The 26,586-nt window shown below is 37.0% G+C and overlaps 1 protein-coding gene across 1 annotated transcript; it reads right to left on the bottom strand.

The window, feature by feature from the left end:
* Window positions 1-1,995: 1,995 nt before the first annotated feature.
* LOC105060843 (protein SAWADEE HOMEODOMAIN HOMOLOG 2) lies at window positions 1,996-24,775 on the bottom strand. The gene is made up of 9 exons (XM_019845896.3): window positions 24,522-24,775; window positions 19,544-19,629; window positions 19,403-19,448; window positions 19,187-19,325; window positions 13,754-13,817; window positions 7,385-7,436; window positions 6,882-7,025; window positions 4,039-4,158; window positions 1,996-2,530 (listed from the first exon to the last, which is right to left on the bottom strand). Exons 1-9 carry the CDS (start codon window positions 24,573-24,575, stop codon window positions 2,165-2,167), a joined length of 1,071 nt encoding a protein of 356 aa, XP_019701455.1. The 5' UTR covers window positions 24,576-24,775; the 3' UTR covers window positions 1,996-2,164.
* Between the last annotated feature and the right edge of the window lie 1,811 nt (window positions 24,776-26,586).

Genomic DNA, 26,586 nt, shown 5'->3' with positions numbered 1-26,586 from the left:
AGGACAATGCCATCATAACGGAGCAGGAGGTTAGGGGGGAAGAACTACGGGATGAAAAGAATAGAGAGCAAGGGTTACTTAAATGAGGATTGAAGGAGGGAGGCACAAGAGCTATGAGAGGAGCCCAAAGGAAAAGGGGGCAAGCATCATCAAGTGGGAGAGAGGCAACAGAAAGGTGCAGCTAGGGTTTTCTTAGGCATAAGCCTTCATATATAACTAGGTTATATGTGATTCCTTCCAACACATGCCCAACTCCTCCCTCAAGCTCTCCTTCTTCATCGCCTCAAGTTCTCCCTCTTTATCACTTGGGAACCCACCGACCCTCCGGCCATTCACTCCTCTCAGAGCTTCATCGAGGGCAGGCATGCTTTCAATCTTTATGGGCAGGGAGGCGGTGATCGTCTTGGGCCAGTCCATGGCTGCCCACCTACTCTCGCCCGGCTACTCCCTCATCATCTTCAACTAGACCACCTCCAAGACCTAGCCCCTCGTCGATCATGGTGCCCATCTGGCTGACTCCCTTCTCACTATCATCCGTGCAGGCGATGTCATCTTTCTCATCATCGGCTAACTTATCGATGTCCGCCGCATCACCCTCGACCCCACCATCGGTGTCCTCTAGGGCCTCTACTCGGGCTTATCCTTGTCGACATGACCCCCAGCGATCCCACCCTTATCGCTGATATCGATTGCCTCCGTAGCTATCTCCGTCGGCTGTATTATCATCGATGCCACTATCTTAAGCAATGACTGTGGAGCCCGATCGAGAAGGAGACGATCGTCCAAACTCCGATCATGCCGATCTTGATCAAGGAGAGAGGAGGGAGATGAGGAAGCTACAGGAAAAATGGCAGATGTCTCACTCTCTATCGAAAATCAAAACACCTCCCTATACATGTGTCAAATGAAGAAATGATATGTGACAGGTGGAGACTGAAGCCTCCATGTTAATATATATAGAGAGAGAGAGTTAGACCAGAATCAGGTCGATCGGATTTAGACTCAAATCCGATTAGATCAAGACTCTATAATACGGGCTCTACATTAATTATCTAAGCCATTGAATATGATCTACTAACTCAAAACTATTTGCACACAAAAAATTATGTAATTTAGAAATCCGTAGTCTATGCATCAAATAATCAAAAATTGAACAGCCTAAATAAAATTGAATTAGATGTATTTTTTGATCACTTGATACATAAGCTAGAAATTTTCAAATCATATGATTTTGATGTACAAATAGTTTTGAGATAGTAGATCATATCCAACAGCTTGAATCATCAATATAAAATCTCCATTGTTCAGTTTTGACCTGATCAGATCTGAATTCATATCCGATCGATCTTATCCAAATCTGTCCCTATATACACACACCAAAATAGCCATTGATATTTGTTGGACAGCTCGAGCCAAGCTCAAAAGCCATAATTTGAGTTGGATGTAATGGGTACATTGATCCGATTGTCTATTTTAAGTTGCATAGCACCCATCCACCAAAATAGCCATTGATATTTAATTGACAGCTCAATCCAAGCTCAAAAACAATAGTTTAGGTTGGCTGTAATGGGTATATTGATCCGGTTGTCTATTTTAAGTCGTATAGCATATTTACGGATTGGTTTGGTTTAAATAGATTTTTATCTAACCAATTTTTTAGTTTTAAAAAATTCCAATCCAAAACCAGGACAAATCCAATCCAAACCAAACCAAAATAACCAGTTTGGACCGATTTTCTTGCAAACAGCATTTTCTGACGACCAACTTTCCATGTCACCATGATAAATTGCAGCTGCAACATGAGAACAAATTTAAACGTTTTCCCATGTCATGCATTGCAGCGTAGGACATGGATTCTGCTGATATTGAGCTCCACGTTCACACGTACTACTGTATATCATCTGGCTGGAACGTGGTCCAAAAAATACAAAAGATGAATAATGCCACCAGGCAAACCCTCTTACAGCAGCTGATGAACGATTTTTACCGCAATAGTTTCAGGCAATCAAAAATTTTTTTGTATCATCTAATGATTTGAAAGGTACTTGTACAACATAATAAACAACTCCAGTGACAGACAAAATTACCTATTGAACATCTCTTTTTTTTTGTGCCTATACTTGATGTCAAAACACTATGGAGAAAGCATACTAAAAACAGCAATTCACCCACCAGCTGCGCTTCCTTCTTGTGGTTTATCAACATTACCAGTGTTTAACGCAGCATCATCCATGGGGACATCTGGAGCTGCCCTGTTACTGTTTTCAACTGCTGTGGTTATAGTAGTCTGCATGCCCATGGCATGAGGAACAGGGACAGTGGTAACTTCATCTGTGTTAACATCCATCAGCTTGTGCTGTTTCCGGGTCCTCTGTGCTACCAGACCTGCATCCTTGGAAGCATTTGCCAAAGAAGGATCTTTGGGTAGAGCCCGCAGATCAACAGATCCTGATGCTTTCGAGGCTTGCAGTAACTGTAGTCGGTAATCAGTTTCTGGACGCCTACAAACCTTCCTTAATGGTACTATTTCCTGCAAAGGAATAAAGCGTTATAGGACCATTCATGTGCACAATCCTAATGAACTCTCGTGATAGATTAGTTGTAACAGTTTGGCATTTGATCAACTGACAAGTTATGCATTCATCTCCTGCCAAACACAAAAACCATAGACCTCAAGTAACAATGAAATGCTTAGATAAAATGCCCATATGTTATGACTCATGAAACAAAGGAACTCTTTCTCCTTCAAACCCTTCTTACAAAACTGAGATTCCAGTCCTTAAAATGGACCAAGCTAATCCGACAATGCACCACAAAAATTGTGATCAATCATTTGTTTTTAACTCTCTGTTTTCTGGTGTGTAAGAACATGATTCACATCAATGCATTGAAGAACAGCAAAAATAAAGAGTAACTATTTATCTGGTAGCCAGTGCAAAGTCAGTAGTTCGCAAGAATGGTAGCAACCGTCAACTACTCTAGACAAAAAGGTAATAATCATTTGTTAGCCATAATTAAAAAAATGTCCATAAAATTCTCTACATATCCTTTGCTGTGCGCTCACGATGCCTAGCTGCAAACCGAGGTGGTAGTGTCAAGATAATCATGGTGAATTTCCAATGTCCAATCACAGACACTAAGAGTTAAAAATTATAGCTTCAAACAGTCTGGAGTTCCAGAAATCTTTGCAGACCTAAGGAACAACATGAAAAAACAAAAATAATATTTAAAAGAAAAAACAGTCTAACTAATACATGGCAAGATGTTAGTGGCATATTTGGATGCTGGGAAACATTATCCGTCCACTAAAATCTTCCCGGCTGGTTCATCTTCTGAAAAATACAATTAAAAAGCAGCAGCTTAGAGGTGGGACTCCTAGAAACATGACTAATCCTTAGTTTTCATGGATAAATAATCAGTTCTGAAAGGTAATTTATCTTATAACAGAAACCAGGGATAAGTTGTCTGCATGAAGCTCATCTTCTTAAACCATTTGCCCTTCCTTCCCCATTCTGATGCAATTACTAGAACAACACTTACAGCATGAGCTCATCAGACTGATAAGATCTCTGAGCATCCAAGCACACCCTAAGTGCCTCCTTTGATGTCCTCTTCCAATGTCATAAGGACATATTCCAGAATGGGGTTAGGAACTGAGAAGAGGAGATACAAGGAAGAAATTAAGCAATTGGAGAGGCTAACAAGTTCCACAACGCAATCTATAAGATATTGATCTATCTAGAAAACAGATATTCAGTATTCCCAAAAACTTGATGGTTCATCATCCACTTTGAAAACCCCCTCCCCCCGAAACAAAAAGCTTAATCCTCCTCCCTAGTCTTCTCTTCTCAGCTGATTCCAAATCTAGTAAGGTTTATCATAGGACAAGCTAGCAACATTCATACATCTCTTAGAAAACTAGACAGTGCACCATTCAATCATAAACCCCACAGTCATTTTGTTCTTATAACTTCATGTCATCAATGAGCATTCAATCAAAACATGATACAAAGTAGAAATTAGAAAATACAAAAGTACCTCAGACTGATCATGATCATAGCGGACCAAGAATCTACATCGACATCCACGTATATCATGTCTCCGTCTTTGTGCATCAAGGACATGAGCATCAAAATAGAGAGCCTGCTCTTTACCTTCCTGATACATCCAACAAGAAAAAGCCACATCAGTAAACGGAAAACTACAAAAACAATTTTCATTAAATCTTAAAAATGCAAATTCAGGTATATTTTATTAAGTTTCAAACTTGGGTGCTTAATTTTGTTGCAGTAGTGATGCCTTCAGGTAAAATATGAACAGCAAACAATAAATTGTACATGATAAATCTTTCAAATCATTGACTCAAGTGTCTTGGCTAAGAAACCTCCCCTTCAAGTGGTGGTGACTATTTGAAAATTATTGAGGAAGACGAGTGCCCTTTAAAGGAATCATAAACCATTTTAATTTCCATGCCCTTAAAGGAATCACAAACCATTTTAATTTCCACATTCTCCACCTTAGTGGCTCATAAAGGAATATATTATAAATTAACATCGGTGTGCCTGGAACCAATTCAGAGCATATCAATGAGTAAATCGCATGCCACCAACATGGTACCTGTACCAACCATGACCAGTACAAGCACGAAAAAAATTAAACCCTTCACCAACATAAGATGACCAGTGTCTCACACATGTCATGCACCTGATTCCTTTTCCAATGCATCCAGGGGGAATACATTTCTCTTTTTTTACCCCTCATGTTTCAGCACAGAAGATGAACATGAACTGCATGTGATCTGAAGGAAAAGAGTGGAAAGGGATGCAAGCATGATCCATTTTTCCTCTATTGGTGTGAAGGAAAATTCACCCAAGTCACTCTGCAGCTTGGGGCCTGCGCAGGAAGGTCAGGCTTCAGGCCTTGGAAGCCACAGCATGATTCCAGCATCCAAGCTTTTCTGGTATATACAGTACAAAATATAATATTTAAATTTGTATCAAAGTGGAACTAAGAGAAATTCTTTGTGCACCGCCCGTGGTCTAGAAAATCTGACGTGGAGCACACCGCTTCACCCTATTGGACCATGTAGCCACCGCTTTCCAACGCACATTTAATGTCTGCAGTTTTACTTTTTCGTTTGAAATTTTTAATGATGAAAATGCCCTTTTTAAAAATTATGACACCCCTTCACAAAAATTATGACATCCCTTCCCTTTCGAAAAAATTATGATACCCCTTCACAGAATTATGACATCCCGTCATAAAAATTATAACACCCTTCTTCACAGAAGTATGACACCCCTTCATAAAAATTATGAAATCTCTTTACAAAAATTATGATATCCTGTGAAAATATTATAACATCCTATGCAGAAAATCATAATTTCAATGCAGGATGCCATAATATCAGCACAAGATATTATAATTTTTTTGGAAGGGAAGGGATATCATAATTTTTGTGAAAGGGTGTCATAATTTTTAAAAAAGAGTATCATAATTTTTAAGAAGTGCATTTTCATCATTCAAAATTTCAAACGAAAAAGTAGAACTGCGGACATTAAATGCGCATTGGAAAGTAGTGGCTACGTGGTCCAATAGGACAAAACGGTGCGCTCCAGATCAGATTTTCTACACCGCAGGCGGCATCATTTTATTTCAAAAACTACTACATGTTTTATCAGGTATAGAGGTATCGAATTATGGGCCGTGAAATAATTGTGGTGGACATACAACAGGAACTGAGACAACCAGCTAGACTTAATGTCAAGAACGTCAATTATCAAAGTTATTGTTTCCCTTAGAAGGACAATATATAGACAATGAATCTTAGAAAATATATAGAGCATAAATGGAACTTGAAGTGAGCAGCAGGAGAAAGCTTCAACAAATGACAATTCAAACTAGTGTGGAAAAAAAAAAGCTTCAACAAATTACAATTCAAACTAGTGTGAAAATACAGTAGCATAAATGGACTTTGGGGACAGGAGATCATATTTAGTGATCCCTGCTCCCAAATAAAAGGACTGCTAAAGATGTATATTGAGAAAAACTTAGGGAAAAGAATCAAGAATTAGTGCATACCACACATGTGATATATATGGTATCATGACCAGTTGACACCAGAAACAGGGCACACGCAGTCATGGTAATATAATATTTGTTTCATGTCTTGTACGAGCAGTTGCATCACAATCTAGTGTGTATAATTCAACGATCAACTCAATTGTATAACTGTTTGCCAATCAGGATGGTTTGAGAAAAACCCTAAGATGCCTCCATTCAGACACTGATTTTTCCATCATTTAGCAGTCCAGTCTAGATATCAGAGAAAGGAAAAATGTTAAATCTTGGTTTTAAACATAAATTAGAAAGTAGAAAGAATAAAATGAGTTTTCTTAAGTTTTTATAGGTCCACAAAAAGCCTGAAAACAAAAATGTGTTCTTGTTGCAACGGGCATTCCATTTCATGATATGCAACATGGAGTTACAAAGTCTCACCCAGACTTCATGCATCTATATGGACTCAACCAAGGAATGAAGGATTTCTCATGCACATTAGATTTAAAATATTTTATTAGTATATTTGTATTAACATTTTAGAGCACTTTTATAATAATTATAATAATATGGACAGACACTTTAGTTTGCTCCAATACCAAAGTAAAAACTGTTGCTCCTACCAGGAAAATAAGGCCCAAGTGGAACTGGTAAAATAGACTGACAATATTAAATATAAAGTTTCTTTCAGTTCATGCTCTTAGGAAGTTGACTAGGTTACGGACCACAGGAAGGTTAACTTTTGACACAATTATATTACTGCTAGTTAGAAGGAAGGATCCATATATAAACCTTTAGAAAGAATGGTTGTAAGCTGACAGCACCTGAAAACAAAGTATGAGATCTCCTGGAAGTACTGCAACACATTCAGCAGCTTCACATGGAAGAGACCGCTGTCTCACACATCTGCGTACATTAACCCACTCATCCTCTTCGACACCAAAACCAGAAAACCGAACACGGACTTCCTGAAACAAATAGCATGTTTTAAGAATTAGACATAAATAGCAGCCTCAATCCCATCAGCATTGAAATTAGGCATCTGTAGTGACTTCAATCCCATTTATTTGGGTCAAATAGAACCAACTTCACCATTACTTCCAACAATGTACAGTATTCATGAAGAGTTTAAAGGAAAATATGGTTTTCTTACTTCTCTTTAATGTAAATACCATCTTCTATAAAAGAAGATGCAACAGCAAGTCAAAAATGCATAGAGTAGAAAAATTGCCTTAGAATCATCTATAGTAACAAGGACTTCAACTAAAACAACAGTCTATCACATCTGGTATTGCCAACTGAGTGTGACAGAATAAGTGATTATTACCGGATCTCCTGTTTCAAACATTCTATGGGAAAGAAAGGCTGCAACATCATACCTGCAAATTAAAACATTATAAGTTTGATACATAAAATGCAGAAGATAGATACCAAAACTTACCAAAGAATCTAGTGTACTTATAAGAGAATGAACTTGATAAATATCAGAATAAGGGAAGAAAAATAATGTTATCACTGCAATTGTTTGTGCAAGTGATGTCAAAACCCTATAGTTTAAACATACACATGGATATAGAGAGGTTCACCACCGGGGTAAAAACATTAACACTTCTTGTCTTTACTCCAGTGCAACCAGAAGTTGGGAGGGATGCTTTAGTAATTTCAGCAGTGCATTAGATGCATCATCATCACCCCATGTCAGTTTCAGTAAGCATTCAGCTCACCAGTAAGACTACCTGAACACCTTTCCTTGCTTTTAGGTGTATGAAAATAAAAACAAGCAGCTTATCTACTGCAACACAGGTCTGCTGTAGAGATTTGTACCACTCCATATCACACCATACCATAACGATATGGTACCAATACCAGTACAGTATTGAGGTTTGGTTCATTATATGAGCCGAATTGATCTATACAGATTCGAACTGAGTGGAACTGCCACCCCATATTGTCCAGTTTCAAGTGGTACCATGACTAAAAAAAGTGATGAGAGCCTATCAATACAGGATGCATACCATACAGTACCAACATACCATAACAAACCGGTGATATAGCAGTATAGTTCCTGATACCTATCTTGCAAACCTTGATTCCAATTGCGTAGAAACCTTGATGGCATGAGTTATATAGTATCTACTGATGGGCATGCTAGGTGTCAAGAAAGGACATGATACCCTTTTTAACGTAAAAAATATTAAAAAGCATTATTAGGTGCCATACCGACCCATGCCGGGTTTTGATGTTGGCCACATCACAAATTGGCATGGGCCGACACTCGAAATCTTGGGACATAAAAGGCTCAAGTTGCACAAGGTGAAAATAATAAAGCGTAGAGACCACCAAATTCAAAGCTAAGGGTTACAAAATATAAATCTACGCCATTGGATATGATCAACAAGGTTTAAAATGCCTACTAATAAGAAAATCACATCTTCAACTTCCCTTGCCTGTTTATCATCAAGTCATCCCAAGATCAAAAAACCATATTATGTCATGAAAACTATTAATTTGAAATGACTTTATGTAACAGATCTCCAAATCATATCAGATGTTATTTTTAGGCATTCTAGACTTTATGTAAATTAAATCCAATATTTAAGTTCTTCATTTTTTTTTTTCAACCCCCATCTTCAATATGGTAGGGTGTACTCTTTCTTTTCTGCCCTGGACACACACATACATAAATACATAGCTTATGCAAATACAACTTTCTAATTTAATGACATTCTAACTACTATTTTCCATTCTTGAATGGCCAATACTTCTTATAAGATAAATGCACATCAAAACATTATACTTTAGTAAATATTACAAAGGGAAAACCTTTCCATTGCACAGTCTTTATGTATTTCTCTCTGTTGAACTAAAAACCTGCATGCAACGTAAGCCAAACCATGCCGAACCGGCCCATTCGAGCATCCAGATTTGGACCAGTCAATTGCCGGCATGCTTCAGCCACTCAGTTCGGGCTATAAGAGGCCCTGCTTGAAGCTCCCCTCAGACACTCAAAGCCCTAATCCTTCTTCAAAGGCCTCCATCCCCATTGAGTCAACAGTGACAATACCCTGACCAGGTAAGTTTCCCTCTGCCCTCCTCTCTCTCTCGCTCCCTGTCACAAGATCCGAAGCTCTTGAAGGTCCCCATTGATGACTTGTAGCTCCTCAGCCTCTCCCCCTTCTCTCTCCCTCCCTCCCTCCCCCCATGTCTCTCTCTCTTCCTCTCCTTCTTCCAACCTCCCTCTCCTTGTTTCGGTATGCTCCAGCACGATACAGTACAAACCTGTACCGTACCAAACCAGTCACCAGCCCCTACAAGCCCAAATACTAGTCCGGAAGACCTCCTACATGAGCTCATATTAATCTCACCCCCCTTCCTCCAAAAAAAAAAAATACATAGTACAATCTCAAAGATAGACATGAGATATCGCAATAACAAGTAAGATTCTATTATTGTGATGGTAGCGATGAGCCTAACTCAATTCAACTTTCCTCTTCTAGTCCATTACTCTCTTGATTTCTCCTGTTTTCAGCCCCCCTCTATTGCACACATGCATGGACCTAGCATCGACCACCTATCACCTAAAAACTTCTTCCTCCACACAAGAAGACTAAGCAACACAGACATAGAGAAGAGCTCCAACGTTGAAGTAGAGCACAAAAATCAGTAATGGCTACTACCTGAGTTACCCTTCAATACCCATAAACCATATCCCATGTAACAGCCTTGCCACATCTTAGCACTGCAAGGGTCTATTAATCAAACCAAATGCCAATGGTACGAAGCCAAATGCTAAGCAATCATGCTTTATGGAACTCCATGTCTAAGCCCATCTTGACCTCCTATCTGAATATCGCATCCCTGGCATGCCTTTCCATGACTTACTTTTCTCAACATCATCTCCCAAATTCTCTGTTTATATTTTGTTTACATCGACAAACACCCAGCCTAGTGCTCTACACTTGAGTCTAACCAATCATTTAAACAGAGCTTGTACCAGAAATATCTCATAGCAATCGAGTGTCCATTCCCTAGGCCCAACCATTGGTCATCATATTCATTGGCCTAGCTCCAAGGTACAATCTTTCCAGTGTGATCTTGTTTAAGCCCGCATAACTACAAGTTGCAGCTAACTGATTCCAATGGATCTGTTTCCATTGATTTTATTTAAGCACGCATTCTAATTGATTCCCATGGATTCTGGCAAACCACAATGGTGCACATGAGCCTTATTGTATATGGTAGACCATGCATTGGTCTAACCATCTCAAACTGCTTGAGTATTCCACACAGATTGGATAATCTTAAGCAATCTCCTGAGATCAAGGCTTCGACCATTACCCATGCATGATGCTAGCTAGACCATTTGTCTATGAACCACCCTAAGAGCCCATTGATGCATCAGCAACCAGGCATGATGTGCACCTCTTATGTAGGTTAGGTATGGATGTCAGATGTGGGGGTATGTGTAGGGGTCAGATCCTTGTTATCCTTAAACGATACTACAATGCAGCTAAAAAAGATCCGAAAATTGGCTGCTGTTACATAGACATGACGTACCCAACCTAGTCATATAGGACAAGGGCCGCTATCATGTTGAGTAGGGTCATACATGGATTGGGTCAGATGCAAGTCGGGTCAAAAATCTCAAATCTAAACTTGACCTATTTATTAAACAAGTCAGTTTAAAACCTGAACCTGACATGTTCAATAAATAACTTGACCCGACTTTCTTAACCTATTTAAAAAATACGTCATATCAGTTAACCTTTATAACCTGTTTAACTCCTGGATACTTGTATGACTTGTCTACATAAAACATTGTTGACCACTAAACTAGTTAACCTGTTTAACATAAACAATAAATATGTTTAATCAAGCACAACATGAGGACAAATTAAACAGTCCCCATCTTTCCATGCCGCACATTCTCCACCATCTAGAAATGACTAAGATCCCAGAATTAACCCAAAAAGATACATACAGAATTGTCAAGACTGTGTTTTCATAAATCTTGACAAGAAACCTCAATGAAAATATTTCCATCAAACCACTAAATCATTTCTCAAGTGGATTGGGCTAAACGTTTCTCAAGCAGATCAAGTTCCTTTCTATAGGCAAGTCTCAAACATCTCACTTTGTCCCTTCCTTGTAGACAAAGTCACTAACATCTAACCCCAAAGAAATGCAACATGCATTGATTCTAAACAGATAAAAGGCACAAAAATTCATTTCTATGTTAATTCTTTTTTTTTTTTTTACATAAAGAGCAAAAATTCAACACTAAGATAAGAGAAACTAAAGTGCCATAAGAAATAGAAAAGGCAGAACTATGAACATTAGGTGGTTCACTGGATCTCAACATCAATGACCTTAGACAAGACCTTTGTCTTGTGGATGGTAGCCAGCAGCACCCCATTCTTGAGCTTTGTCTTCACCTTGTCCCTGTAGCAGTTTTCCGCCAGCAGCATCCAAGTGTCAAGAAATAGAGAGAACAAGACCTACTACTAACCTAAACACTATCATCAACACAAATAAACGAACTCAAGTTTCCAAAAATCTTGACAAGAAACCTCGATAAAAATACTAATTTCAACTGAGTTTCCATCACATAAAATACTTCAACTCAAAGAAAGAAGGACCAATCAAAGAACCCCAAGGAAAAAACTGGAAAAAAGAGATCAGATCGAGACATCATTCACCTCCATGGCAACGATTGGAGGGTGGGAAGGCCCAAAGGGGGGCTCAGGGGCTGGGATCTTTGATCAATGCTTGGAGGTTGCAATCTTGAGGTGGCCAGTCATCAGAAAGGCTCAGGTTGCTGCTCGTCGCTTCTTTGAACAAGAAACAATGCATAGAGATAGCATCGTCGTCGACTAGAGTTCTGATTAGGATCTTGAGGAGGCCGGTCAGAAGGGCCTGAATCATCACTCGATCAAAAGGGGTCGCCACTCAACACTCAAAATTCTCTATAAGAGAATAAAAGGTGAAACGAAACCCTAAGGTAAGGGGTCACTGCTCGCTCCTCAAAATTCTCTAGAAAAGAATAAAAGGTAAAGCAAAACTCTAAGTGAATGGGCTAAGAATATGGAATCCAAACCTGACTCAATCATTAAACAATTTAAACAAGTTGATATGTTTATGACCTGAACCTGTTTAGTCCATACCCAACCTGTTTAATATAGGTTTTGGATATGGGGTGAGTTGACAGGTTGGGTGTCTTTTTCCACCCTTACATAGGCTTTCTTGATATGACTTTTAGTCCTTCAATTTTTACTTCAGTTATATCCATCCCCTGTTTTATACTTGTTATATATGCACCTATATGAGGTTTGTACACACTTAAACATTTCCTAACATAGGGTCAAAGATTAAAATTTACTAGCCAACAGAATAAGGGATCACAGACTAGAAATAAAATAAGATCAGAGCTATTGATCAAATGCTGTTTAATACACCATGTGCCTCTAACATGCTTTTTCCGCAACTTCAACACACTAAACCTACTCCCTTTTTAACTCTTAGCATGATGCTGCCCCTGTAGTGATCTTTGTCTATCACTGGCACCTACGTCCAGCACCGGCCTTTGATCTTTAGCATCCTCTATCCAATCCAAGGTTTTAAATCCTGTGGGAAAGGATTGTACTGGTTTTTCCATGGAACGAAGCATGTTGCCATCCCGCCCCATCCCAACACTTGGATAAATGATGTCTCAAGACGTGCTGATCAGGATGCTGGGACAGTGGTAGGATGGTTCTGCCCTAACACTTAGAATGGTAACCCATCCTGATGTCCTACAGGATATCTCGTCAAGACTTGAGTCCTTGATCCAATCTAGTTCTCCACAAACCCACCATCTTGAAGGTAGGTGAACTTCGACCCCTTCAAAACATCCTCTATTCTCTCCCCTCTCTCTCATTCTTGCTCTCTAAATCCTCAACCCTTTGGCTTCCCCCAATCTTGAGAGTTCATTGGAACAAGCATGACTGCTATGCCTCCAAGTCAATCACAATCCGATACCCATCCTCGTGTCACATCAATACAAGTACATTAGGATAAAGTGTCAAGTTACGGTAACACAGATGTGCACCACTTGCAAGCTCCATTAATCAATCCATACCTAAAGGCATGGAAGTGTTAAGGCCCTAACCTATATATGTCACCCTTCAGACAAATGGGATCATGATTTACCAGTAGTTACCCCAAGGATTTACAAGTGTTGAGTGTGGCATTTATAAAAAACAAAAAAAAAAAGCAAAAAAACCAAGCATAGACCTTATTCCAACATGAACTGCTTGCATACAACCATGAGTACCACAATGTCAAAGTTGTGCTCTCAAATTTAAGTAACCAACAATTTGTTGAATTCTTAAATAGCAGACAAATATATTTAAGTAGATTATCATATTATACATGTAAATCGCAGTATATTTAAAAAAAAGGCAACAGCAAGGCCAAAAGTCTTAAAGGATTGTATACTTATTCCTCCAAAATGAAAGGAAAAGAATCAAAACAGAGTCAAATGACACCAATATCATGGAATGTTATGTAGTCATTTTTTGCCCGCAACTTGGTCAGCAAGAAGTGATATTGGTGTTATCTGATCGAACCAATTTATAGCTAAAATGGAACCAGAGTAACATATGCATATAAAACAGCACATATGGGCACAAATGTGAAGCAATATAATAATTGTTACCATGCCCCATCCCTAGCTGATTTTGCCTCAAACTCCACTTGAGGAGTATCCATAGAATTTCTTCCTGCATGAAGTTGTGGGATATCATAAAATGTTCAAAGGTGTTCTAAAATAATGGCAAACAACAATTGAAGCCCAAATATATTCAATTATGGAAAAAGAAAAAGCTCTAAAAGCCATATCAACAAAATAATTAAGGCAATCTAGAATATCATTTGGAAAGATTTTGCTTCTTTCAAAAGCACAGAGACCTAAAACATGTGGTCAAACAAATTGATAACATTCATAATTTTATATCTTTAAAATTATAATGTATTGGTGTAATTTTTAATACTACAAACTGATTGTAATATACATTGTACTCGGATAATTCACAGATCACAATAACTATATGATAGTAATTCCAAAAATTTGAAAGTAATTAAACCTCAATACAAGTTTACTTCTTGAATTCATTTTTAACAAAGTGGTAAAATTATTATTACCATATATCTAAATGTACATCATTTTCTATAGGCAAGAATTTGCGATTCCATGTCACTTTTGCTATTTAGCTTACAATTTGCATATTAGATTGAACATATTTTCTTGCATCAACTTTTCTTATACGAACCTTTTTTCAACCGAAGTATTGATGGGTCATTTTCCCTACTTGCCTAAGCCTAAACCATGAAACATTTAACCAATAAGACATGTTTTCCTTCCACTCAAATGGTCATACAGGTCTAATAATACATCCCACTGACCCAAAGTAATCAGGAACTCATCATCAACCAATAGAAGGCCACCTGCAGAAAGTTCTTGAACTCCAGTAAATCATACTTTGGTCTATATAAGCAACTCAATACTGCTGAGATAAGGCCTATTCGGCAACTTCCATAATTCTACCATGGATCTACCTTAACATTTTCATCTATGCCACACACATCTTATGTTCTTGGATCCTTTCTGCAGAGCATTCTAAATCATTGTAGGCATTGACATCATTTTAGAGAACACTTAAGTCTGAAAAGGAGGTGGTTAACACATAATAACTGAAAAGCACACCCCTTAAGACTGAAAAGGACATAGTTAGCACATAATAAACCAAAAGCACCACTCCTCTTCATCCTCTTAACTTTTTGTCTACCAGATCCCTTCAACTATTTTTGTCAGACCGTGGGATATATTAGCCAGTAATTTTTAGCTTTTGATAAGCTTGGTATCCATTTCAATTTCCACCAGCATTGCATGACCCTCCTTTTGTTATACCAACATTTTCAATCCTTATCCTCCAAGGCCAGGCTTCATAGTTCCAACAATATATTTAATCCAATTCTAATACCATCAACTAATATTATGTTATCTGGGGATAATAGGATAATATAAAAAAATGGTATCTCCTCTAAACATTCGCAGTAAGTTCTCTTATAGCAAGTGTTGATTGCTATGATACCTAAATGAGGAATTGAGTGCTGGGGGAATTTCAGGTGCAAAAGCATGGAATTGGATATCTCAAGAAGAGTTAATGGAGTGCCTTGGAACCGAGTTTACAAAAGATATTTCTGAGATACCCTGAAGCAAGTGCAAAACCATAGTAAGCATATTTTGAGTACTAAGCTAAAAAGATGTGGTTTGGCTCCAAATTTCCATCATAAGTCAGCAAAAAAAGGGTTAATAGCAGACAACTGAAGCCCATACTTGTGATGATGCCAATGAACCGTCACTTTATCACCTATGCAGAGGATCCTGTTGAAACTCAAATGATACAGGACCTGTGTGTGTTTGGATGTATCTATGCATGTAGATACCTTCAAAGTATGAATCAGCCCAAATATTATATATTTGAATCCCACCCACTAGTTGCAGCACACTCTTCTTGAATAAATAAATTATAATACGTATCTGTTAGGGACAAGTATGCAGCACTTACAGTGGCTCCACTGCTAACCAGTTGATATATCTCTCCATACCTAATTTGTAAGCAGTGATGAATCAACCAGGTGTTCTTAAATCAATACATTTGTCTATCTTAGCTTTAGGCAGTGTTTTCTTCAGAAGTAACCATAAGACCTTTGGATGAGTGGAATAAGAAAATGGACTGGCAGGTGAACCTACACTACAGGATGATTTATGCTCACATGGAGATGGTAAGGCTCAAGGTCAAGGAACAAAGGAATGGAAGGCCCTACAGGAGTGCGCCGCTTCCTTCAAGAACATCACATCTGCCCCTTGGCATCAAAAGGATGACCCAGCAAATGAGAACGAAGGCAGCAGCAAGGTTACAGGAAGAGATATCTTAGGAAGAACTTCTGGCTGATGCATCACATACTAATCTACCTAGTTATAGACTTTTATATATAATATCAGTATTAGTATGAGAATTATTAGTATGCTAGTGTCAAGAAGAAACAAGTTAGTGATTTTTTGGAACTTATATCAGGGTTTCATATTTTATTCATGCTTTCCTTATGAAAAAAAGAAATTAAATCTTGTTCCTGCCAGATTCCTGAACCAAACTCTGTTGGCATGTTTCATCCACGTATAAAAATCTCTCAATTTTTAACCTCAAAAAAGATCAACAAAGTGGAATAGGAATGCATATTCTTGTGGATTAGTTATTGCTTGTTTTGTTTTGCTGAGCTTATTTTTTATGTTTGAGATCCAATAATTCTAGGGCTGAAGGTATTTTTGTCCATATAAAAAAAAGGGAAGAAAGAAGGGCCATGGTCTGGACTCTGGATCAATTAGCCTGTTTTCAGGAATAAGAAAGAAAGGATCAGCTATTAGGTCAGCCTGTTTTCCGTTCTTCTTGGATCAATTAGAGATGTCCAAAAAGCTACATGAATGTGGAGCAAAGATTTAATTGAGATGTAAACACAGTCCAAATAGTCACAAGATGCTCAGGCACTATATCACTTCAATTAACGTTAATGACTGAATGAAGTTCTGTTATCTGTGAGATTTTGTCACCTTGATAAACCCCGATGATGATGTGAAATTTTTCTATCTCCAAGATATTCATCGCTGCTGCTTCTGTGCTCGAATCATCTTATATAGTTCCCCGTTAGGCAGCATTTTCCTTGAAAACCTTTAGCAAATAAATTATTGCTGAATGATTTTGCTGATCAATCACATGAAATAGCACCTCAATTAAACTATGGCAACCATGTAGATCTGTAACTGGCCAAATGCTTATGTTGGAAGGCCTTTCTTATGTCTAAAAGGGCACCTTTCATCAGTGCTCTATAGAAGTATTTGAAAAATTTAATTTTTCTGATAACTGTAATTAATTTTTGTCCGTAATACTGCCCATGATCTAAGTCCCAGCAGTCTTGTGCAACTGATAGGCAGGATCCTCCTAGAATATACAAGACCTATAGAGGTTTCATCTGAATTCTGAAGCATAAAGTCGTGTTAGGTGCTGAATTATTGCTTGAATTTTTCATAATTAGAAGTGGCATTTTAGATTTTCAATCTTGAGATTAGCTGTGGAAAGGTGCCTCGGAGATTCTTTTTATAGTCTTTTCTTTTTTTTCGTTTGTCAACAGTTAAGGGGATATTCCCTTTAACCAAACAGCAGGTCCATGTGATTACTTGGTAAATTATCTTGCTTGCAAGTGCTGGAAAAATCTGTTAATATAAGAAATCTAAGGCTGTTAGTGCTTACACAAACTCTCACATCTCATTCAGATCATATACACTTCTATAGGATTGCTTTATTAATGTTGGTAAAACATCATTTCAGCATTTGATTGCACTTACAAAGATTGGAAACTTCTTATCATAAATTAACTTGCAATAATAAACTATGTTAATCTTGTTAACCAAGAATTTCCTCGAACCGGTTCCAAAGTAACTTTCTTGCCGAGTTTAATAATCCACCATCTGTTTAGCATCAGTAACGAGTAATAAATGGTTAACAGAATGGAACATTTGGATAGGAGCGAGAGAGTGTCTGATTGTCTGTTGAATCATCCATTGTTGAAGTGCAGGACCAATCGGACCAATGGTATGAAGTATATGAATAAAATATGCATTATTTTTTTAAATAAAAGTATTAGCTACATGCAAAAAATTGTCATATAGATTTTATTAAATTTATTTGCACCATGGCGTTCAATTGTCTTATGTCTAAACAATTTTGGGATCACTTTAGGCATTTGTCCTGCTCATTTTGTCATTTAAAAGCAGCTTTTGGGTTTACTAATCAAAACACACCACCAAAAAAAAAAAACACTTCTATAGCTTCAAAACAGCTTGTGAAATCTTGATAGCCAAAGCTTTAACAGCAAACGATTGATTTGTTTAGAAGCAGCTTTTGACCTCGCCAAAAACTGCTTTACGATCAAAAGCTACAGCATACCCAAACAGACCCATAAGCAAGCAACAGCTACATCTGTGACCATACAAACTTGCTCATTCCAGGCATAACAATAAGCTATTCCTCGCATAAAGCCATCATTTATACTTACCTCCTCCTTTGTTATGAAAAAAAAAACCTCTCAGCCAAAAGTTATTTCAGAAATTATAGACAAACAGAAGTAGGGATGATTTGTCGCACAACTAAACCAAGAGATGAAGCTATTCTAATTCCTGTATTCCATGCTCCAAGATCCCTGACAATCTGAATGCCAATAGTATCCTCTTTCAAGACATAATCGTGCTTGAGGCAAAAATTCTACTTGACATCAATATTGTGCGCAGAATTGTCTCCCACCATCTTCAGGCTCTTTTTAAGAATATAAACAACTCACTAAGCTGCAGAAACTTCTCATCTATTAATTTTTTTCCCTTCCTGACCATATACTCTTAATCATTTGGTGCAAATAAAAGTCATTTGGAAGGTGGTGCGACTCTACCAAATTTTGAACCAGAAACAATGCAACATTATACTCTAGGTCAAAAAGGAGGCAAATGATGCTTTAATTTTATCTATTAAATCAACAGACTTATTAATCAGCCATTCTCTAGGTGGAAACATGTGAACAAGTGATTAAATATACATGGTCATGGTAATTATTATTTTTTTTTAAAATAAAGGTAATGTAAAATAGTCCGGAAGCATTTTGAGTAATGTAACTGATGATTAAAAAAATTGACATCTATGCATTATACTAAATGTCAATCCTTAGAGGTAATTCCATAAATAAAAAGTGATCAAGATTTATTTCAACTTAAAAGGTAATTTTAACTTAATAAAGAATCTTTTATTCCAATAATTTAACCACTACACAGCTATGATGAGCAGGCTTAAATCCACTCAGGACTAATAGTCGAAATTAGCATAATTACATTAATCCTGTTGAGCACAACAAAGGCCATGAATGCATCATGAGTTGCAAAATTATTTCCATATGCTATTGTAAATAATGTTGTAAAACTATATCAAAATGACAATGGAGCACTGAACAGCAATTCCCCCATAATTGAGATAAAATCTAAGATAACTACCTGAAGAAGCAGAAACTGGAGCTACATTTCTGAAAGGAAGTGATTCATCCCGAGGCATAGGTGAGATGCTCAGCTTCCCAGGTGCTTTACCCAATTTCGCCCTTTGGGCATATCTCCTATTTTGGAACCAGTTCCACACCTGTAGCAATCTTTGTAATGAATAGATAATCCTAAAAGATTTATATTTTGGAGATGTATAACCAGAAAAACTGTAACCTGCTTCGGCTGCACCGCAATCTTTCCAGCTCGTTCGGCAGATTTGCTTCAAGCAGAGAACGCTTTATTACTTCTCTTGATAAAATAAGTATGGAAGTTACCAGTGCTGAAAGTAACCAAAGTACTATGTCTTCTGCATACCTGAACTTTTCTGCAAGAGCACATATAACTTCGCGGGCAGGTATTGCATTATTTACTTCTTGCAAGCACATTTCCATCTCCACCACCTTAAAATGACCAAACATCAGGTCTCATCAGATAAATTAGCAAAAAATCTAAACCACAGTAAAAGGTGCATCTTGGAATTAAAGTGTACTATAGCCAGCTTTTTTTTTTTTTTTTTGTGGAGAAAATTAATAACAGTGTGTCAGTGTGTGTGTGTAAAAATCTAAACCACAGTAAAAGGTGCATCATGGAATTAAAGTGTACTATAGTCAGCTATGTTTTTTTTTTTTTTTTTTTTAAGGAGAAAATTAATAACAGTGGATATATGTGTGTGTGTGTGTGTGTGTGTGTAATGATGTATACAAGAATAATCCTTTGTGTACCCCAGGATATACACCAGCACATACCCTGATGGAGTTTCAGCTGGACCACTGAGAGTAAATGAGCATTAAACCTTCTCTTAAACCACCTACCTGCCACGTATGGTGCACAATACCCAGTTTGGCGCACATTCCAGGTATGCATGGGGTACACATAGCAGTGCCACTATAATTTAAAACAAATTATCTGCATTAATTGTCTCCAGCTTGCATTTCATCTATGAAACTTAAAAATTAAAAACAGTGGGTGTGGGTAATGCCTTGCCTATACACACGATAAATTTCTAGAAATGTTTGATGATTAGCATACTTTACAGCTTAAAACAAGTAATCTGCCTTAAGTGTACAGAATTGACAGATAATAACGGTGTAGCATGTACAGGTTAACTTTGAACAGCTGCTGAGCTTTTGTCACTTGACACGTAATTAAATTTTAATACAAAAGCAACGAAACTCAAGTTTGGAGGAGAAAAATGATGAGGGAATTCATTCTTGTTATGCAGGTCCAGTGACATGAAAAAAAAAGAAAATGGTAAACAAGTTAATTATCCAATCATAAGAAAGAAAATGTATTCATATATGTCAATTAGAGGCTTATTAATCTGCATGGCATTATAACTATATGGGGCTAATCAATGGTAGTTCCACTATCACCAGCATTCCACATGTAGAAGGAATAGTTTCTACAAGTATCCAGCCACTGCATCTGGGCCTACCAGCACCTAAATAGAAACAAATACTTGCTGTAAATTTATGGAAAAAAATGGATGTCACTAACTCTCCTTGTGGTAGTGTTCCAGAAAAGATCTCATTCTATTACACTCCAAGCACTCTTTACTGTGTCCAAATAACAGGATGACTTTCTGATTGGGACATAAGAATCAAAGAAGAGAATCAAATTGGGTTGATTATACTAACATCCTAAGGAAAACATGCTAATAAAAAGGGAAACTTCCAAAAAAACTAATGCCTCGAAGCCAAAACATGGTTAATAACAGCTTATGGACAGGTTAAATTTACATAGGGTGCAACAAAATTTCAATTTATTGAAAAAATAAGACAAAAGAAGATATGGAATAGTAGTTAATATTGAAAAAATATAAAACAAGACAACTAGTATTTAAAAAAAAAATCAAAACAATCCAAGAGAAAAACAAGGAACAGAAGACACCACATCTGACATGGCCCACAACATGAAAAAAGAGGTTAATGGAGTGGAAGAGGTGGGCATAGATGGAACATAATTTAAAGTGACTTGGTTTTATTAAAAAGGAAAGTATTATATTTTTTTCATAACAGCATGTTTGAATGATTGATTTACGTAATTCATGGAAGTCATTCCAAGCTCTTCCAATCTATCATATTAGGAATGAAAACATTGTTTTAATTTGAGCTACATATCTAATAAAATAAAGATGAAAGTGTGCAATAAGATTGATAAATGAGTGCATAAAGAGCACCGAATCTGATAAATATTTCAGAGACAGGAAGATGTGGTAAAGAAGTAATGGTGCTTGACACTAGCATGGAAGCTTTCAAGATGAAGTCAAATAGGAAAGATTTGCATACATTTTGCTGGTAAATATTCAGTTGGAAGAAAGATTTTAAGGAGGAAAAGATAGGAACGTCTCACTCGCTATGAAGCTAACCGATCAAAAATACACATAACAGGTGTCCTCGGGAGCGTTATACCAATAAACAAATAATGTAAGAATTACAATTGCAACATACAGTGATCCTGCTTTATATACTTATCTAAGGAAACAACTAAAATCACATCCCTTCTTCAAGTCCTATCTGCAAGGCCCTCCTTTTGTATCAAATTCATCTCTATCAACTAGCAAAGTACTGGTTCCATATCAAAATTATTAGGCCACCACCAATCACAAGTAAAGCTTCTCAACATTATTGGCACTCTGCAGTTTCTTTTACTACCACCTCCCTCTCCTATTATTTCTTTTCAATCATCTACATCTCATCAGCAACCTCAATCACTGCCACCTCATTATCCATGTCCAGCATCTGCCACCAAAAGATTACCCACAGAGTTGATAGGGGATTTGATGTGGCCATGATGAAGGTGATGAGATGGTGGCAATTTTTGAAAAGTCAAAAATCAACGAGGAAAGCATGACAAACAATGCAAGCTGATCAAGGTAAAGGAGGTCTGAGCACTTAATTAGATACAAGGATTATTTTGAATTTAAAATATTTAAAAAGGCTTAATCATGCCATAAAGGTTTTTATTTTTATTCATACTTCAATTTAGTGAAATCAGGTCATCCAACTTCCCAAATGCTGCAACTACGTCCCTTGCTATTAGTTCCATTTGACGGCCATGACAAAAATAGTCACCTGTTATCACATGACACCTAAATGCTGATATGGCACTGAACTGGCTAATATGGACTAAACTTTCGTTTCTGCCTTTTCACCCCTCTTCCAGTGAGAGTTTGCACTTCCCATTTCCCTCCTTTCCATCCAGCGAATGGATATTAACAAAATGTTGTGTTGGTTTTTCCCTTAGGCGATGAGCAGTGGTGACCAGCAAGATTTCTCTCACTCCAGTGATAAAGGTAAAAGAATTGGCTTGCATCATATTTTATTATTTTAGTTTAATAGTCTATCCTTTAGATTTTCCCCATTCATCCTACATCCCTCACTTACATGATGACTTTCCAACTCTCATAGATGCTATCTCTTTCAAATGGGCTTTGGATCATAAGCTCACATGATATCTGTCGGCAGTCTCCAAGTGCCAAACAGGAGGAAACCAGAAGATGAGCAAAACGGGAGAGAAGTTTAGGGCAACTTTTTGCGCATCAATCAGTTACATGCCACAGCAGCAACCATTACTTGTCACATGATAACATGTGACCATTTCCAACACAACCATCAAACAGAAATAACAGTAATGGCACCATTTGGATGGTTAGATAACTTGAATGCACTAAATTGAAGTTCAGGATAAAAATAGAACCCCAAAAAAGTTTATAAAGATTTTTGGCATGATTAAGCCTTTAAAAAAAACCTAAAAGAGTCTTTAACATGATTAATCAACAAACTGATGCTATTATTGATTCTACAATAATCACATAGAAAAAGGTGGGGGTCATGGGGACATATTAAGATAAAAACCTCAAGGCATTAAATATCACCTGCCAGGGGACAACCTTAACCAATAACATAGTACCGGTCACAGAAGGTGGGCAACCGAAATTTAAAAAAAAAAAATTATAAGTTTCATGTTTCTCAATATATTAGTGCTTCATTCTACATAAGAGAACATGCATAATGGTTGCAAGCACAAGTATATCCATTAGGGTATATTATTTGGTGGGTAAATATAATGAAAAAATTGATCAACTTTCCCATTGACCAACTTACCCATGTTCTTATGCTTCTTTAGGTGGATAAATTTTTTCCCATATTTACCCATGACATGAGAAGAAAGTCTTACCCACCAAAGAGGTGGGTAAGTCATTTTCCCATCGGCTAGGAAAATAAGCTTTTTATAAGATAATGTAATATAATAATACAATATAATGTAATATAATTCTGTTATAATACAATCTATTATTATAAGATAATTTATCATTATAATATAATATATAATAATATTATATAATATATATTATATGATATATAATAAATTATAGTATAATATCATATATAATATTATAATAAAATAAAATATATTATTTATATTATATATTATGATATATTAAATTAGATATAATAGAATATAAATTATAATATATATATATATATAATATATACTTATATAATAAAGGATATTATGAGAAATATAGATAGATCTCAGCAACTTATCCCAGAAAGTAGTAACACAAAAGAACACGGGTAACAAATTCTAAAGTCATTTTTCAATACATAAAAGAATATGGATAAATTATTTTCCTGCCTAGATGTTGCCTAAGAAATACTTACCAACGAAAGTAAAAATTCTCAGGTAAGTTATTTACCCTCCAAAGAATGGGCCCTTAAGGTAAATGACCTAGACGGAGTTTATGATCATAATGCTACAAACAACCTCATGCCATTCAATAATTTATCCGGGTTATTGTCAAAAGATTATTATCTTTTACGCTAAAACGCTAGACAAGCTATGAATTTTACCAACAAAAAATTTAACCATCTGAAAGATGAACGCCCATCAACGGAGAATGTGAGTCAATTAAATTCCACCCAGCAGTAAACTCCACTTACTCCTCTCCATCCGACAACTTCCCAAAATTCCACCTTTTTTTTTTCTTGTGATTAAATCCATTTAAGAGCCCCGAAGTAAAATCCCCTAACCTCAAACTTCCCCATATCATCACAAACGGAAAAGACAATCAAATACTTCAAATAACAACATGAAGGCGCATTTTTTACAGAAAAATCCCAAAAGAGTGCTCTAAAGCGCACAGAAACAAGATCAAAACCGTTAAAAAAACAGAAAAAGGAAGGAAGAAACGAAAAGGCCAAAGAACACAAGAACATGCGATTCGACCGCGGAATCGAGGAAAATTTGTGGCGTAAAGGGATCAGAGGTAGGGTTTCGAAGGGATCACCTCGTTATGCGTGAACCTGAAGACGGGGCCTCCGCCATGTGGTGGTCGACCCATTCGATCCCAAACCAGAGAAAGCGAGAGAGAGAGGGGGAAGGGGTGGGGGGGGGGGGGGTGTTGGAGCCTTTGGGCGTGCTCTCTTCTAAATTCCAATTTATGTTTCTTTTCTCCTCTCCTCCCCTCAGCAGCAGTTCTCACTGCATCTGCATCCACCCCTTTCTGGGTGTCTCGCGTTTCTTTTGTATTGTCGGAATAGCCCAGGATGGATGTTATGGCCTTCCATCTCCTCTTTTAGGTAAGCGGCTCCACGGCAAACTGCTGTAGGGTTCAAACTTGGGCTGGGTCGATCCATTGCCCAGCCCAACCAGCCAGCATCGTTTAACTGTGTTTTTTTTTTTTTTTTTTTTTTTTTTTTACACGAGACAGAAAATTCATATTTATCTAAAATACATCCAATAAAATTAAAAAAATAAGATATCATATGGATAACGAGATTTAGATATCAAAAAATTTAATCGAGTCCTAAGTTAAATTAGATCAGGATTGAGTTTGAACTCAACTTGAGTCTCCACTAAAACCCCGATCTGATCAAACTCGAAGATTAAATAATTTAGTTATATGTTATCTAGTAGAAAATAATTTAGTTATATATTGCACATAAAGTATTTGTATCATTTATTTAACTATATTTATCTTTATTGAGTTATACAATTATCTCTATGCACCAAATAAAATTCTAACGGATCTAATACTAGCCCAACAAAAGTACTCAAAGTCATTTTCCGATCTATCATTATTTGTACAACTGAGCCCACTTAGCCTATCTCAATACTAACCGAATCCAACACAAATTTAGTCTAAGAGAGGGTTAGATTGGATTGATTGAGTTGGACTAGATATGGTCATGCAATATGTAGAGGCAAAGTTAGGTTAAGGTTAGCTGCAGATATGACTTAACACTAACCAAGCACAACTTAAATTTAGACTAGAGTTAGGTTGAATTGGATTAGAGAAAATCGGATCCAAAGGTCAAGTTTAGTTTGGTTAGAAATAGGAGATATAGATCGGATTGGATTAGATATTGTTGCTGCCAAAATCTGATCTAATGATGGTAAATCTCGTCGAAGATCTGAAGACATAGAGGATATTATTCAATCCACGATGGTAAGAAATGGATCACCAATCTGCATTAGAGAGTCATGGATCTATAGATAAAAGAAGAGAAAAGCTCATTGGATTAGCTCTGACCAAACCCTTCGATACTCAAGTTAAAAGAGACTTTAGAATGATAGCACTAAAAAATATATATTTATATATAAAAAATTAAAATAGAATATTATCCTATTCTAGTTAGCTTGATTCTAGTCTGCCTTCATCTTGGCCTTCTCAGATCAGTTGTTTCATCTTGACCTTCTTAGATCTATCTTAAAAGGTTGGCCTTTGGAAGCTCTGTCTTAGGAGTTTGACTTTTGGTATCACCTCAATCTTGACCTTCACCTCAGCCTCGAGCTCGATAGGTCGACCTCGAGCTCAATAGCCTGACCTCTGGCATCTTCTTGGTCATGATCATAAATATTACCTCAGTCTCAACCTCAAACTTGGTAGCTCGACCTCGAGCATCACTTCGGTCTCGATACCTTGTGGACCTACTGATATGTAAGAAAGGAGCATAATGATGGATGAGGACTTGAGGGCCTCTCGCCATAATATCTTTAAGCTATAGGAGTTTTTTTCTTTTAGAGCCTATCTCTCTGAGGCCCCCTTAGCCTTATTTATATAAGTACGAGAGCATGCATCCGTTATAATTTGGAGGCAGAAATCAAAGAATTGCCATAATCTCTTTTCTTATCTAGATCTAATTCAAATATGATATAATATCTTTACCACCATTATTTGAAATTCAAATATATTTGAAATTGATTGCTATGTGTCTATTCATGATAGGCTAGTTGATTTCATACTATATCATATGCCTCCCATTTCCAACCTGGAGCCATTGTCTCTTACGAAGGAAGTAGATTAGCCAACTTTATATGATTGAATATGCAAACCTCTACTAATTTAGGCT

This window comes from Elaeis guineensis, chromosome 4 (assembly GCF_000442705.2).
Source record: "Elaeis guineensis isolate ETL-2024a chromosome 4, EG11, whole genome shotgun sequence".
Taxonomy (NCBI): domain Eukaryota; kingdom Viridiplantae; phylum Streptophyta; class Magnoliopsida; order Arecales; family Arecaceae; genus Elaeis; species Elaeis guineensis.
The sequence above is the reverse complement of the archived record's forward strand: the minus strand, read 5'-3'. Positions and strand labels throughout refer to the sequence as shown.